This window comes from Vicugna pacos, chromosome 16, assembly GCF_048564905.1.
Source record: "Vicugna pacos chromosome 16, VicPac4, whole genome shotgun sequence".
In the NCBI taxonomy this organism is placed as follows: Eukaryota; Metazoa; Chordata; class Mammalia; order Artiodactyla; family Camelidae; genus Vicugna; species Vicugna pacos.
In genome coordinates, this window is record NC_133002.1 from 7,864,727 (window position 1) to 7,881,136 (window position 16,410).

At 51.0% G+C, this 16,410-nt stretch overlaps 2 protein-coding genes across 7 annotated transcripts in view; one reads left to right on the forward strand and one right to left on the reverse strand.

Moving 5' to 3' along the window:
- Positions 1-16,410, forward strand: part of LOC116278603 (integrin alpha-E-like) — a 48,399-nt gene that overhangs the window by 28,853 nt on the left and 3,136 nt on the right. For 5 of the 6 annotated variants that reach the window (XM_072940530.1, XM_072940529.1, XM_072940532.1 and 2 more), the window contains 10 exons: positions 297-460; positions 1,771-1,899; positions 3,722-3,795; positions 7,162-7,294; positions 8,650-8,748; positions 9,274-9,353; positions 9,989-10,066; positions 10,542-10,605; positions 10,689-10,796; positions 14,226-14,282. In XM_072940530.1, coding sequence (XP_072796631.1) covers positions 297-460; positions 1,771-1,899; positions 3,722-3,795; positions 7,162-7,294; positions 8,650-8,748; positions 9,274-9,353; positions 9,989-10,066; positions 10,542-10,605; positions 10,689-10,796; positions 14,226-14,282 — 986 coding nt within the window. Of the gene's footprint in view, positions 1-296; positions 461-1,770; positions 1,900-3,721; positions 3,796-7,161; positions 7,295-8,649; positions 8,749-9,273; positions 9,354-9,988; positions 10,067-10,541; positions 10,606-10,688; positions 10,797-14,225; positions 14,283-15,108; positions 16,192-16,410 lie in introns of those variants that run through there. The other variant, XM_072940531.1, reaches the window with a different exon arrangement.
- On the reverse strand, positions 11,031-14,066 carry HASPIN (histone H3 associated protein kinase). Its single transcript, XM_006220356.4, is given in 2 exon segments — positions 11,031-13,746; positions 13,748-14,066. Coding segments are annotated over 2 exon segments (1,902 nt in total). The 5' UTR covers positions 14,012-14,066; the 3' UTR covers positions 11,031-12,108.

Genomic DNA, 16,410 nt, shown 5'->3' on the forward strand with positions numbered 1-16,410 from the left:
CTCTCCATTCCCTGAATTTTTCCTCCTCCTCATTTTCTCCCTCAACTCTATCCTCCTCTCCAAACCGTCCTTCCCCTGGGGAAGACTGGCTCAGCCCTGGGGATGTGCTGCTCTGGGTTTGGGGTTGGGGTACCAGGTGCCAGAAGACATGAGAAAAATACCTTTGAAATGAGGAAGAAACTCAGGGACGTGCCCACGTGGGGACACCAGTCTGGAGGGGTTCACAGGAGGCCCTCCATCTGGGGCTTGCCCGTCCCATCCCAGCCTTGTCAGGAAGATCTGGTCTTCATTCCCAGGCCTCAGAGAGACCGCTCTGAACTTCACACTGGACCTGGATGTGATGATGCCGCGGAAAAGGCTGCAGTGCTCGGACGAGAGGGCGTGTCGGGGCAGCCTCCGGGACTGGGACGCTGGGCCCCATCTCTGCAAGCCTTTCCTGCTCATCCCCACAGAGGGGCAGGTGGGTGTGGGAGTTTCGAAGAGAGTTCAGAGGCGTCTGTGTGGTTGAGAAAGGAACCGGGTGCATGCAATGGAGCCCTCACACCCGGACACACAAACAGGCAACTAAAATAATCACAGGAGATCAAAAACTACATGATGGCATGGGAGATGGGAGTTATGATACCAGAAAGCCAAATTAAAGAAACCTACTGAAATCAACCACTCAGTAAATCTCGGAGCTTCCTTGAAGCTGACAAAAAGGGAAATACTTTTTGTTTGTTTGTTTTGGGCAGGGAGGCAGTTAGGTTTGTTTATTTTTAATGGAGATGCTACAGATTGAAACTAGGACCTCCCGCGTGCTAAGCACATGCTCTACGAGTGAGCTATACCCTCCCCCAGGAAACGCTTCAGTTGCTGACATTTTCCTTGGTAATAAATTGGAAATAACAGGGCTCCCTCCCCCATGCCACCTACTCTTACGTGGTAATAGGAGTGGGGCACAGGGACTTTATTTATGTGGGTCAGCATCAGAAAAATTGAACGAGGGAAAGTAGAAATAGAAAGACAAAGGCTGTCATTTATAGACATTTACTCCCAACCAAGGTGCCTAGAGACATAGAAAAAGATGTATTTGTCAGGACCCAGAGCCTGACAGGACCCAGAATTTTGGACCTAAAAGGATCATTTATTCCAGTAAACTCATAAATTATACTTCTGACTGCACATCTGTTCCCACATCTTTTCTGATTGTTAATTGGATTCAGGAAGAATTTTTAGCAAGTCTGTGGCTTCCTTACATACAAGTGTAGCTACCTTTTCCACCTGGGAATCATGTTCACCTACTCTCAGGCATTCACAGCTCCTAGCTGGCAGGTCTCAATAAACAAAGAGAATGGCAGATGGCATCCCAGGCCATCTCTTTGCCTTCAGGTTTTCTTTCTTTGATATGTGCTCCATGCTGCTTCAAGAAAGATCTTTGTAAACACGGATGAGACCACGACTCTTCCCTTTCGTGGCTCCCTTTTGTCCTCTGAATAAAGTCCAAGCTGGTTTTGAACTCCTGATGGCCAGAATCCCTTTGCGGATGGCAGGAACCATTAGGTGTCATAAGGCCTGAGGCAGATCATGGGAGATTTTCCCAATGCTCTTGGCAGCTTGGTTGAGGGAAGTGTCCCTTCAGCCTGGCTTACTGGGAAAAGGCTTGGGGCTCTGGGCTCACCAGTGTCACTGTCTGTTTCCTGTTATGACTGTGTTCAAGTTAAAAGTTTTCTCCTTGCATCTTCTCCCCCACATCCAACTCCAACCCTGCACTCCTTGGTGACTCTGCAGCTCTGTCAGGAGGACTGCTTCTCCAACATCAGCATCAGGGTCAGCTACCAGCTCCAGACCCCTGAGGGCCGGAGGGACCACCCCCAGCCTGTCCTGGACTTATACACTGAGCCCTCCACCATCTTCCAGGTGACTCAGCTAGGACCAGACTCTCCTGGGAGCATTCCCCCCCAAAACACCTGCTCCCCCAACTTGAGAGAATGTTAAAGTTGGGAGGGTCTTCAGACAGCACTTGGGCCCCTCACTGTACAAATGGGGTTAGAGAGCGATTGAGATGACATTACTTTCCCCAGGGCCTCCCTGATGGGTAACACTGGTCTCCAAACTACCCCAAAGCTAATTTTTTTATGTTCACAAAAAGTGCTTGCGATGTATTTGATGAAACATATGAATACCCGGCTTGGCAAGGGTCTTTGATAACAGTGTGGTGGGGGATCCTGTGTAGGGACTGGACTGGAGCCCACCTGCCCTGCTCTCTAGAGAGGATATGCTTTGGTGCACCTGCCTACCCGGTCCTGGCCAGGGGCTTCAGGCTAAGTGGCCCACCAGACCTGCACCCCAGCAGGCAGGTAGTATCACAAGAAACCGTTTTCACAACTGCAGGAAATCAGAGGGGGAAAATAAACAGTCAAATTTTGATTTTATGATATCCCTTTGTAGTTAAAAATATCTTATGGGGAGATCCTTTGAGATTATGTGATATATCCTATGATATATCCTGTCTAACATCCATTCATGATTTTTATCTTAATCAGTGATTACTTGGATGGTTTGGCTAAGAGATTAAAAAAAAATTTACCCCACCTAGAAAATGGGTGAGGAGAAATGATTAGGTGTTAGGTTAAGCACAGAGATGTTTCCAGAGGATGAGCTCAAGCTGGGAGCTTAGGATATTTTAGTCCTGCTCTCTATTTCACTCTAGTGAAAGAGAGCAGGCTGCTTGGCTATACTAAAAACAAAATGAAAAAAAAAAAAAAAAAAACCTGCCCCAAATTGTTGACCCCGTCAGAGAGGGCTCCAAGCTTGGACTTCTGCAAACTGCATCTCCCTTCTCGGAAAGCAGAAGGTTTCCTTTCTAGCTCTCTGGGCAGGAAACGGTCCCTGGCTGCCAGGAAGGTAAAGGCAGAGATCCTCCAGTTAGGGAGCTGACTGTGTCTCCTTCATAATAAAAATAGACCTAGCTCCTTTAGAAAATTTGATTTTTCAACCTGAGCTGGAAATTTTCAACCTTGACTGGGCCTTTGGACCCAGGGTGACTTTCTGAATTAGCCTGTTTTGGTGTAGGCAGGATTGCAAAGGGGATATTTAACCTACAGAGACTAGCCATGGGGGCTGAGGGCCTTGACAGTACTGGGTCAGGTCTCCCCCATTTGTGCCCCTGTTGTTCCTGCCTCTGCTTAAAGGGACTAAGGGAGCTTTTCTTCACATGGGTTTTCCTCCCTGAGATATTCCAAATAGTGAGTTGTGGGGGGAGGTATAGCTTGGTGGTAGAGCGCATGCTTAGCATGCATGAGGTCTTGGGTTCAATTCCCAGTCCGGCCATTAAAAAAAAAGGAGTCGGGGAGGGTAATTGCTCAGTGGTAGAATCCCCTGCTCCAAAAAAGGCAAAGTGGTGATTTGAGAGTGTTGCTGCTTAATGAACATGATATGAACGTGACAGGTACTCCCACCATTTCACCAGGGCCACCCTGTTTTTGACCTTGGTCAGAGGCCTGACGCATGGTGTACCTGTGTTGTAGGACCAAGCATACCCCCATCCCTGATAGATCAAGGAACATCACAGTCACCCCTGTCACGGCCACGCGGACACAGCCTCAGGCTGTCAACCCTGCCTGCACTCCTCGGAGTGAGCAGGAGGGACAGGCAGGTCCTAGGGAGAAGCTCAGGAGGCAAGACTGCTGGCGGGGGCGGGGTCCCTGGGCTGACCCTGCCCCTCTCTGTCTGCTTACAGCTGCCCTATGAGAAGGCCTGCAGGAATAAGCTGTTTTGTGTCGCAGAGTTACAGTTGGCCACCACCGTCTCTCAGTGAGTTGGATCCAGCGTCATAATTTTTGCAGTTAACTTCCTCCTGGAGGCTCATGGGGGCAAACACCTCACCAGGACCGATCGCTCACCTCCCCGACTTCCCCTCATGGCCCACAAAGGGCTTTTGCATTGACTGATTGACAAAGTGAAAAAGAGCTGCTTTATTGCTTAGAGAGAGAGGGAAATAAAAGGCAAAAAAGAAGACACTCAGGCAGGGAGCCGTCAGCCAGGTGGCCAGCTGACACAGCTCAGCCCCTGATCAGGCCACAGGGTCTTTTGTTGGAAGGCTCTGCCATGTTATCTTTATTCAGTGGAGCCAGTCACCTTCTGTTATCTCCTGAGTCCTCCATCACCCAATGAGGGAGGCAGGACAAAGATCTGTATTCCCATTTTATAGATGAGAGAACAGACTTGGTAGTGGAGGGCCCACGTGGGGTCAGGCGGTCATCGGGTAGCCTCAGAGCCGGGTCTCTTGACATCCTGGACAGTGCCATTTTCATAACCCAGTGTCTCTCACTCTAGGACCACCTCAACAGTAACTTCTTCCCTGGCTCGTCTCTAAACCAAATTACTTAATTCATTAAATATTTATGGAGCCTCTCTTCTGTGCCAAGTACTCTAGGTGTTAGAGATACGTCCGTGAACAAAAAGTCCTCTGGTGCTTTTAGGGGGAGAAGATAATAAATGAGCCCACTTTTTGTTGATGAGATGTACTATGAAGAAAAATAAGGCAGGGAAGGTGGGAGGAAGTGCCTGGTAGAGGCAGGGTTGCAGTTTTAAGTAGGGTGGTCAGGAAAGGGCTCGCTAGGAAGGTGACATTTAGGTACACGCGAGAGGAGGTCGAGCAATGAACCATGCGGGTGAATGAAGGAAGAGCACCTGTGAACGCCCTGAGTTGGGAGCCTGGAGGTGGGAGGCGGGGCCAGGACACCAGTGTGGCTGCAGCAGAATGAGGGAGGGAGAGGTGATGTGAGGGGAGGAAAGGTCATTTGTGGCTGCGTCTCCATAAAGGCTTTTTACCGTGAGCTGGGAAGTCAGGGGAGCGGCCGTGATCCTGCACTTTAACGGGATCACTCTTGCGGCTGTGTTGAGAATAGCCTGTGGGAACAAAGGCGGAAGCAGCGATTTAGTAAGGAGCTATTGTAATAACCCAGGTGAGAAGTGATGTGACTTGGGCAAGGGTGTTAACATGAAAGTAGTTATATTTTGAAGTCAGAGCCCACAGGATTGGATGACAGACTGGATGAGGGGAGTGAAGAGAGAGAGGGGTCTAGGAAGTCTTCCAAGGTTTCAGCCTGAACCTCTGGATCTGTGTGTTCAATACAATAGACTGGTCAGATTTGGTTACTTAAGTTAAAATGAATTGAAATCAAATAAAATTTTAGTTCCTTAGTTGCATGTGCTCCATTCCCACATATGGCTGGCTGGTGATACTGAACAGGACAGAGAGAGACCATTGCCATTACTGCAAAGTTTTACTGGGCCACACTGAATACTAGAATGACGGCGATGCCAAGAATTGAATTGGGGAAGCTTTTGCAAGAGCGGTTTTGGAAGGCAGGGTGGGGAGGAAGAGATCATGACTTTCGCTTTAGATATGTAGTGGTCTTAAAAATGCCCTCCCTGGCCCCTAGTGCTGTGTGTGTGACGTGGCACTGATGGCCAGCTGGCATCTCTAGGGAAGAGCACTGTTCTCTGAGTCCTGGTAAGCCCCCTCGTAGACATTTGCAGGACTTGTGTTTCAGATGTGGATGGCTTAGTGCTGCCCCCTCTCCAATCACCAAGGATCCAATTCAAGATTTTTTAGTGCTTTGGAATCCAGCCTAACAAGTAGATGCAGTTGTTTCCAACAGGGAGTTAATTACTGCCAAGAATGCCCTCCTGGCCAAGTCCTTGTGAAACAGACGTCGACCAGCTGGCCCTACACCACCCCCTAGTGTACACAGCTAGCAGTCTCTTCTTCAGAAGTATTGAGCCTAATCATTAGCATCCAAATGTCTCCGTGGTTTTGACCTTTCTGTGGACTTGGGTCTCCTAAAGAGTCTAAAGGAAACTACAGACCCTTCTCCCTGGAAGGTAACACATGGCGTACATAGGTGTTTGCATTTGGGGCCCTCTGAAATTGTTCCTGGCCTTCAGGTTAAGAACCTCTGATAAATATTCTGATGACTCTCAGACCTCTCTCCTGGGCTCAAGAACAGGATACCCAACTGACACTTCAACATCTAGGCCTTTCTATCCTCTTGACACCTCTCATCACACCCCGACAGACCTCATCTGGTCAACATCCGCCCTCTGGTCTTCCCTGTGTTCTTGCCCTCATGACTAGCCCCACTTGGTCATCCAAGCTGGGAATTCAGAACACATCCTGACTCCTCTCTCTTTTTGGCTCCGCTTGCAAGCGTGGCCTTGTCAGCCAGTGGTTTCTATCACCCCCACCCCCCACTACTATCTATTTCGGGCAGGTGTCATGTCACAGTTGGATCCCACACGGGCTCAGTCTCTGCCCCCTCTGGCCTTCCAATCACTCTATCCTCTTCTCAGCTGTGATAAAAACAAAACACAAGACATGTGTCAGCATTACTCCCCAGAGCCATCTTTGAAATATTTCAGACGGTGACAAAGTTGTCTTTGTTGTTGATACATTTTCCTGCAGCGCTGGATTTCTGAGAGTGGTTCTGCACTCGGGGACCCCACAGTGCCTCAGTGGACTGAAGGATGCTCTCACCCATCCCCAAGTCTTCTCTTCTTCAGGCGCAACAGACTCGTGTTTTAAACCACAGCCTTCAAATTGGGAGGGACGGGATGATTTTGCAGGTGGGAAGGCTGGGGTTGAGATGGGGCAAGGGCAGCGTCTGTCTCCTGCTGGCTGTTTCTCCCATGTTGAGCAGGGTGCCTGGCACAGAGAAAGTTCTCTGTAAATATGTGTGAAATGGATGAATTTGTGTTACCAAATACATTGCTTAGGGTCACAGTGGTAGAAGGAAGATAAGGTCCACTTCTCCCAAGTCCCTTTTGAGGCTGTTAGACCTCAGGCAAGTTAGTTAGCCTCTCTGGGCTTCTGTTCTCTTCTCTATAGAACGGAGAGTAACCATACTCTCATAGGGTTACTACGAGGATTAATTGAGCTTGTGAAGCGTTTAGCACAGTCCCTGACACTTGGCAACCAGTAGATAAATGGTCACGTCACACAGCAACTGTGTGGGTGTGGCAGTCCAGGGGTTTGCTTCTGCTGAGGGGAAGAGAATCAAGGCTAAAAATATCCTTTAGGCAATTTATGTAAGATGTTAGTTAAGCAGGCGCTGTTGTATTGCACTGTTTTTACAGACTAAATCAACTGTTTATCTATTTGCCTACCCTGTGCAGGCAGGAATTAGTGGTGGGTCTCACAAAGGAGCTGACCATGAACATCAGCCTAAGTAACTCTGGGGAAGATTCCTACATGACAAGCATGGCTGTGAAGTACCCCAGGAACTTACAGTTTAAGAGGATACAAAAGGTAACTGTGACAGCCATTTTGGAAACTTGCCACCCAGCTCAAGGCTTTCCCCTCCCCGCATCCCTGCTTTGTTAGGGCAACCTCCTAACTCTGCCTGGTCCGCTCAATAAGGACTATTAACTAGCTGAATCCCCTCCAATCAACTACATGCAGTGGGTCTGAGCATGTCATTCTGAGCCTTAAAAACATTCAGTGGTGCTATCTGCTGCCCAAACACTCCTTTTGCTTGCAGCCTTTCTTAACTAGGGTTCTGGGAGAGAAATCACCTCTAATAAATTAGCTTGGGCTGGAAAGTAGAAGTCTGCCCAGCCTTTCATCAGCCCGGGAGCACAGACTCAAAGCCAGCTGCCCGATGCTAGGAAGTGGTATTTCTCCCAAGGACACCTGCAGCTGTAAAGTACTGTAGCACCGAGAAATTTTCTTCCACAGGCAGCCAGCAACTTTGCTGTTTGAAGTTATATCTGTAATTATGAAATCATCTTACTCTCGCCTGGAGAATCTAAGCCACTTGGACAAAGAAACAGCCTCATTTTCCATCTGAGGCTTGGAACTTCAGATAAAGCGTTTCTGGACATAACTTTTCACATTCACCTTAACATTTCCCAAGGAAATGGGTCCCAGGGCCCATCTTGCAGTCCAGACCTCATGCTGAGTGGCACTTTGACACAGCCCTGCTTTGTCTTGAGTCTCCTGCTTTGTTTGCATTTCCCCTGAACTCCACCTCTCCCCAGAATCCTTTACTGTCTTTGCCTTTGTTTGGTGCGATGGACCACAGTGCCTTCCCCTCATTGTAATGAGTCAACAAACTTGGCTTTGTCGAACTATGGGTTTGTCCCTGGCGGCCTGAGGCTATCCGGCCTAGGAAGGCATTCATCCTATGAAAAGAACGCTGTGATCCCTAAGCATCTAGGATGGAATTGGATGTACAGTCCTTGGGGAGAATTAGGGAAATGCAGTCACTCGAACCACTTTCTGTATTCAGTGGTCCAGATGAGGGACCATGGCGGACGAAGGCTGCAGGGCAGTGCCTGGCCCGTCTCAGTCCATGACGTTGGCGCTGGTATGAGGCCCAGTTCAAACATCTCCACCCCGACGAAGACCAAAATTCCTGCTGGCTGGATTTTGTCTTTCTCTGCTGCTTGTCTCTGTACCGCTCTCACAGAACCCCTCCTTAGGCCTTGCATTTAAATTCCTCAGCCATCTGGTACTGAGCCCTTCTGCCCAGCTTGTGAGGAAGACAAGGACAAGGTCTGATTTGTGTCCCCAGCTCCCAACAGGGTGTCTGGCCTGAACTGGCATAAGGAAATGGCTTCTTTTTTTTGCCTGTAAAAAAACAATGTCTTTTGTGTTAACAGCCGCCTTCTCCAAACATTCAGTGTGATGACCCTAAGCCAGCGGCTTCGGTCCTGGTCATGAACTGCAAGATTGGGCACCCCATACTCAAGAGGTCATCTGTGAGTCTGTTTTGACTGGCTGACGCTTCTCACTCACTTCCCCGGGGTTGGTGTCTTCTGTTCCCGTCTCACTAGAACCTCTCAGTGGCAGGCTCCACATCCGCAGCAGTGCTTAGAGCTGCCAAGCGTGCTCTGAAAGCAGGGAGAGGTGGGGTGGGGGCAGCAGCCACCCAGTCAGCTCACCCCAGGAGAGCAGAGTGAAGCTGGGCGCAGTATGGAAGGAGCTTCAGACCCAGCGTTATCCGCCCTGAGGCGAGTCCCTGATCTGCCACTGGTCATCTCTTGCTGTGGGAGATCTCTGAAGTGGTTTCCCTCAGCTGTAAACGGGAGATAAACGCTGTCTGCCCTGCTCACTCCCTCCTGACGCTGTGAGACTTACCTGGAGTAACAGGCCTCGAAGGCCCCTGTGCTACAATAATGGGAGGCATTAAAGTTCTGTCTCCCTGGTCTGTTTAGTCAGTAGGAAGCAGTTTGAACTGTGAGTGGTATAAAGGGAAATTGAGTGACTTTTTTTTTTTTAAATAGATAACCCTTTCATTAGCTTGGCAGCTGGAGGAGAGCACCTTCCCAAACAGGACAGCCAACATCACTGTGATGATCACCAAGTAAGCAGTACCTGTGGCTCCCTCACCGCCCAGAAGGGGAAACTCTGTGAGCCCAGGGAAGGCCCTGGGTCCCCGCAGTGACTTGGCTTTCCCTTCATCATCAGAGATAGAGATACTGAAAAACCTTTTTATTGGCACACAAAATAAAACTAGGGTATAGCCTGGTAGGATGAGCCTTGGACTAGAGTTCTAACTCTGGTTCATTTAACTTTAAGAAGCTATGTCATCTACAAAACTTCTATGCTTGAGAGTATGGTCCTGGGAAGAGTTCTCAAATGGGGGTGATTCTGCCCTTCAGGGGCAGAGCCTGAAGACACCTGATTGCCACGACACCGGCAGGGGGTGGGGTGGTGCTACTGGCATCTAGCGGGCAGAGGCCTGGGATGTCGCTAAACATCACACAACAGACAGGACAGAACTACCTGGCCCCAAATGTCAATATTGTCAAGGCTGAGAAACCTCTTTAAAAATCACTGTTTCTCCAAGTACGGTCTTCCAGCGAGTCTTCTGCACTCTTAACTGCTCACCTCCAAGAATCTTTTCTGTCTGACCCCCAACGATCCCGGAAAGCCAAGGTAAGCAGCAGCCGTCTGTACAAAGCAGGTATGCTATCAACCGACACTCTTATTTCCTAGTTTCAACGAAAGAAGGTCTCTGGTCAGTAAGACCCACAGCCTTCAATTCAAGCATGCCTTCATCGCAGTTCTTCCCAAGTAAGTGCTTCCAAGGGGCCGACAGCTGTGGGACGGCTTCAGCCATTTTCTCCTGTGGAAGCAACTGGTGTCGGGGGGAGGTGGGCCCTGCCCTTCCCTGAGAGGAGGCTGCTTAGAACCCAGGCTCCCACTCACCTCTAGGGCACTAACAGTTGGGTCCCAGAAACCCCATGGTCATAATCAAAGGAGGAGTGGTGCCAACTGAGGAGGGAAGGAGAGAGGGGCTGTGGGATTGGGAAGGAAGGAAGGAAAACAGTAAGGCCACACTGAGGAATGATAATCAGACCCAGAACTAGCCCCAATATACAGAATTCAAACAGTCTAACTTGATCTTAACTGCCTGACCACTTTACCTTGCTTTGATCCCTCTTAAGGATCGGGTGCCCTGGGTCCTAGTGTATCTAATTGGTAGCACTGAGGCTTATTTAAATAAGAAGGGGGCCTTGAGGTCTAACCCACGTCCTCTCGACTGCAGGCCATCGGTGATGTACATGAACACAAGCCGCGGGCTTTCTGACCACAAAGAGTTCCTCTTCAATGTAAGTGCTGGGCCCGCCACTGCAAAGCCCCGCGCGGCCAAGCTGCACCAGCCATGACTTCCTGCTCTGATTTTATTTTGCAGATACATGGGGAGAACCTCTTTGGAGCAGAGTTCCTGCTGAAAATCTGTGTTCCGATCAAATTACAAGGTCTTCACCTTGTAAGAGTGAAGAACCTGACCAAGACTCAGGTATGTAGAGGAGGGTCTTGAGCAGGGTCACATCTCTCTCAAGAGTGACTATGGATTCTCAAAGGTATAAAAACTAGGCTTCTGGGAAAGGAGTAAAAGCAAGATTAGTTAACCTGGGAACACATTAGCAGTAAATTACCAAAGCCATGCTCACAGGGACTATTAACCGCTTGGCCTTTAAAGCGACATTTCAGTTTTTTTCCCTTGATGGAAAAAATAAGCAAAAATTCTGACTTTTTAAGTAGCCATGGAGACATTTATTTTCCCTTTGAAAATTGGTAAATTCTGCTTCTCTGTGATTGGTGAATGAGCTTGATAAACATGTGGCAGTTCTTGCACTTCTCCCTATAAACTGTCTCCCATCTTCCTTTCCTCTTGCCCTCCAGCCTGTCTGCCTTGGACTCTGCTTTGCCACAGCCTCTCTGCTGTTGGTTGATGCCTCACCCGTAACAGTTCCCAGAGCCAGCCTGTGGTATAGCAACAGGCTCTGACTAGGGTGGCAGCTGAGGCCTTGGGCTTTCCTGATTTTTTTTTTTCCTGCTCGGGCTACAGAAAGTATCAAGGCTCAAAAAAGGAAAATACGGAATTTACAAAACCGAGTCAGCTGACAGAAAGAGGGCTTTTCGGTTGTAAACGCTTGTTCTCACAGTGTAGTTTATTTTCTGAGAATATTTGTGAAGTTTAAACATTTCAACAAACATTTGAGTTTCCGCTTGGAAACAAAACTCTCGTTTTGAAAAGCTGATTGGAAACCTGTCAGAATGGAACTCCCATTGTGCGCTGGGGACAGAGGTTAACAACAGCACCAGGGGCTCCCAGGCCAGTGCCCTCTGGCTTTGTGGTGGTCAGCGCCCCCTGCTTACTTAAACAGGCTGTGCTGGCAGAGCAGGTCCGTGGCAGAGCTGAAGTTCAGCATGGTTCTGTGGAAATGCTGGATCTTTCTCCTCACCTGCTTCATGGCGGGGGTGTTGCACTTGGACTTGAAGGTCATCTGCTTCAGAATCTTATCTGTGAGGTAGTGCAGCCAGAGCACGTTGTTATGGGGGTGGTATTCGCCCCAGCAGTTGTTGTTCTCCTTCCTCATTAGCCTGTAGATCTCAAACTGGTAGTCACCTTCTCCCGTAAACAGGTCCTCGTCCGTGGAAATGTCACAGAAAACCACGATCCCGTCCCGCTCCAAGCGAGACAGGGTGTAGTCAATGATGTTGACTTGCAGCCCACGGGTAGGGATGGCGCTCGTCTGCCTGTTGAGGGTGTAATGGAGCTCTTTGAGGCTGGTTTTCTTTAAAAGCACGTTCCCCCAGTGTAAGTCTCAGTGCTCAAAGTGCAGGGATGCCTCCGCCACGGCGAGGGACGCAGTGATCTGGTGTAGGATGCTCTTTGCAGTGGCGATGGAGGGCAACTTCGTTCTCGTCTGCTCTAAGTCGATCCCTCCAAACTCAAATTCCAGCACAATAAACAGCTGGCTGTCCTCAAAAAATTCAGGCCGGTCATTCGCAGACCCATTGGCTGAGTTATAGCGATCCCAGGCTTGGAGGAGCAAGGGAGGGTAAGACCCTTGAACACAGTGCACCGAGTTCAGCCCAATAAAGCCATCTGTGCGGTTGTGTGCCTCATTCGACAAGAGGCTCAACTCTTTGGAGATGATGATCTCAGGCAGGATTTCCTCAAAAGTTTTTTGATGAGCTCCATTGACTAACTCCGGCCCCTCAATAGCAATGATTTTTAGGGCTACAGGTGTGTGATTAGCAACTGTTTGAAACACTTCGCCAAACACCCCTTCGCCAATCTTCTCACAGCATTTCAGTTTTTCTGTGGACAGGCAATAGCTGAAGGGGACAGGCCCCTCCTGATTGCATTCCCTGTAAACCTTTTCTGCATCGGATGCCTTTTTGTCCGTGACATGTAGTATCTTTAAGGGGGTTAGCAAATACATGGAGGAGGAGTGCCAAGGGGACAGAGCACTGTTTGTTCTGTTCGTGACAGGAGGGTTTGAAAATTCTGATATGAAGGACTCAGAGAGAGAACTGGCAATGGTGGAGGTGCTGCACAATTTTGACACAGCAGTCACGATCTTCTTCTTGTGGAAACTGAAGGAAGCCCTGGCTTTGGTCCAAGAGCAGGCATTCTGTACATGAGTCAAGTCCTGGGTGATAAATGAATCTTTTCCCATCTTTTGGCCCTTTTTAAACTGCTGGTGATGGAGGAGGGAGGTATCTGCTGTCTCCTGATGCTTCCTTTTCCTGCTTGGCCCAGTTCTCTCAGGCCTGTTGATTTTCCCAGGTACAACACCTCCCCTGCACCCACGGGTCTCCTCATATTCCATCTGGACAGCCCCTTGAGACCCAGTCTCTCGACAAGAGTCCTGGCCTGTGGCCATTTTCTTACCCATGCTTGATAAACCTGGGCTCTCCAGCCTCCTTCCCACTAGTTCCCTTTTACAGCAGGACTCCCTCATATTCTTCCCATCTGCCCCAAATTCAGAATCCTCAGGATTTCCTGAGCCCAAAAAGCTAAAGAGAGCTGACCTGAGGCTGCCATGGGCTTGGTGGGCCAACCTGGTGAGCCTGCCTCCTGCTGTCGCTGCCTCCTGGGAGCAGGGGAGAGACGCCTGGTCCACGGAGGCTGCTGGGAGCGGGAAGCCGCTCAGAACTTCAGAGACTCCATCCAGAGAGGCGGAGGAGTTGGTACAGATGCTGCATCCTGGCGCTGGGGACCCAGGGCCGGGGCCAGGAGAGGCCGGAATGCTGAACAGGGAGGCACTGGTGCCCAGCTCGCCGTCGTCCCTGGTCTGGCTGCACACACTGAGGTCCGGGCTCAGGCGGCCCGGGTTGCCTTCGGGGAAGGGCGGCGGTCCGAGAGGGCCGCAGGGGGTGCTGCACTTCTGCCGGCACCGCGCTCGCAGCCTCAGACGTCTCGGGGTCGCGATCAGACTCGGCGGGTCCTTGGGAGAGTCGGTTGCCAGCGCGCCTCCGCGGCCGACCCACCGGGCTGCCGGGGAAGTCGGGGTCGTCAGGATCGTCAGAGGCCGCGGACTGCGAGCGGCCGCCCCCGCTGGCGTCGCTGCTACTGCTGCTGCTGAAGAAACGTTTCCGGTCTTTCGGCGGGAACCACTGCACGGCTGCCTGGCCCGGCCGCCGCCACGGCGCCCCGCCGCCCGCAGCCCCATAAGTTCGGAAGAGCCGACTCCCGGGTCGCGGGAGTGACGCCGCCATGGCCGGCACCCGCCAGCTTGTTCAAATACAAACACCGCGAGACTTCCTCGAGACGCAGACGTGCCGGCCGGCCGGCCGGCCGGTCTGCCCGGCGGGTCCTAGCTCCGGGCCTCGCGCCTGCGCATTACAACGGGTATCGCGGGATGTGGGAGAGGGCGGGTAACTATGGCGGCTTGGCATCCTCAGTTGGTCGCGGCCGTGGCTCTCGTTTCAGGCTCACACTGTGTGCACTCAGACCCGGGAGCGTGTTTGCGGGAGCGCTCCGGTTCAGGTGAGCGCGGCCGACCCGAGAGGCCGAGGGAGGGAAGAGGGCCTGAAGCGGGTGACATGAGACGTCCGGATACTATTTTTCCGAGGTATCCCCTGAAAGCACAGGCAGGGCGGTCCCAAAGCTCTCTTTAGCCTCTTGACCGGTTCACGTTTGGCAGTGGATGCACAATTTAACATCAGACAGACCCGGGTACAAATCCCAGACCCACTTGGCACAGCCCCTTGGCAGCTTATGGGGCGAGTGCACAGCAGCACGTGCTGGCCTTTGAGTGGTCGGTCAGTCTGTACAAGGAATCATATAGGGGGAATGAAGAAATGGCCTAAACTTCACTCAGAAATATTCCTGAGTCACCACTGGGCAGGGCTTGCGGCTAGACATTGGACGGAGGAAGGAGATTTGATTCCTGCCTTGTCAGGGCTCCTGAACTAACAGGGAACAGTGCTGGGGTCTGCACACTGGTGGGCACTATCTTTCCCAATGACAACTGGGAGAGTGGAATTTGCATTCTTCAGAACACTCATTACTGCTACAGAACCAGGAATAACCTTACCAGCGGGTCATGAGTGCTGAATAAAATCACAATTGTCTGCACACATCCCAAATCAAGACTCAGTTACAACCTGGAATAGACTTTTTGGCCCCGAGCGCTCACCTCTCCCTGCATCCACACCCTTACCGCGTCTCTGTGGGCAGAGTGTACCCTCTCGTTCCCTGACAGGGGGCGTCGGCCCATGGAATGGGCAGAAGGGAGAGTGCTGGTTCTGTGCCTAGGACGGAGGAGGCCTGATGGGTTTCTGCCTTGCCCTCTTATGCCTCCCTTGAGCAGCTGCTGCCTCTTCAGCCTGGGCCCCAGAATGAACACACATGGAAAAGACTCGCCCTGGCTAATCTGCAGACCAGGAGTGAGGCGCAGAGCAGACCCAGCAAGCAGGGCGTTGAGCAGAGATGTCCCAACTACGCCACAGCATGGTGACAATCGTTACTCCAACCCACCAAGTTCTGGGGTGGATTTGTCTGTCACACAGCGCTCTTGTGGCAACAGTTAAGCAGTACATGTAGCCATTCTTTTATTAGGTTTTAAGTTCAGCTGCTGCAATAGAGACCCTACACAACAGCGGGTCAAACAAGAAAGAAATTTACTGACCTCTCATGTGAGAATCTGGTTAAGTAAGTCCAGGGCTAGTCTGGTGGCGCATGTGTCAGGGAGCCTTGCTCCACCATTCTGCGGTGGAGCCTTCATATCATGAAGCCTTCATATCATTCACAGATTGAGGTCTTAATTTCCTGCCGCCCTGCAATCCAAAACACTCCACAGCGTGGCGCCAAACTCTCTTTCCAACATTACCCTCCCATACATAAAGCCTCACCTTGACCCACTATTCCCACTTCTGCTTCAGGCCTCGGGGCTTGTCTTCTTGAACGGGTGTGCTCCCCTCATGTCCCCAAGCTGGTGCCCCACTGCCGTCCCCCAGGTCTCAACATCCCACTCCCACCAGGGCCTCAGGAGCCAGAGCTGGTCAGACCTGCTGCTCCCCAGGAGTGAGAGGCCCTGACCTCCATGGGTGGGGGGCTGCCATCCAGCATCCAAGAGAAGAATCCAGTGTGCCCCCAGTCATCCTCCCATCCCCCTGACCAGCCTCTCCCCTCCTCAAGCCCTTCCCTGAAGAAGCCAGGGAACCTCTGCACCCCCCCACCTCCCTCCCTCCTTCTAGACCTCAGTAGATTAGTGAGCATAACAGGGCTTGTTCACATGGGTCTCTCTGGAGGTCTCACATGGGACTCAGGAGGGGTGGGCATATCGGTTTGGAGGGTGACAGGCTCTCTCTTGGACTCAGTTCTAGCCAGGTTCCCCTGAGACTTCAGGATTCAACCTTGGGCTATAAAGACTTGAACAAACACTAACATAGTTTCTAACAGCTCAAGGCCACATCCCAAGGATGACCGCAGCTCCCTGAGAAACACTCCAGGCTGCCTGAAGAACTGGCTGTTTGTACCAGCCAACACCTGAAGAGGGGGCCCTGGTCTATCTTCTGTGAGAGGGTAGGAGCCTAACTTCGATAAGCGACAATTAGCCAACACAGATGGGTTTCATGTGCCCAACGCCCCGCCCTTCCCACCTTTTGCACCT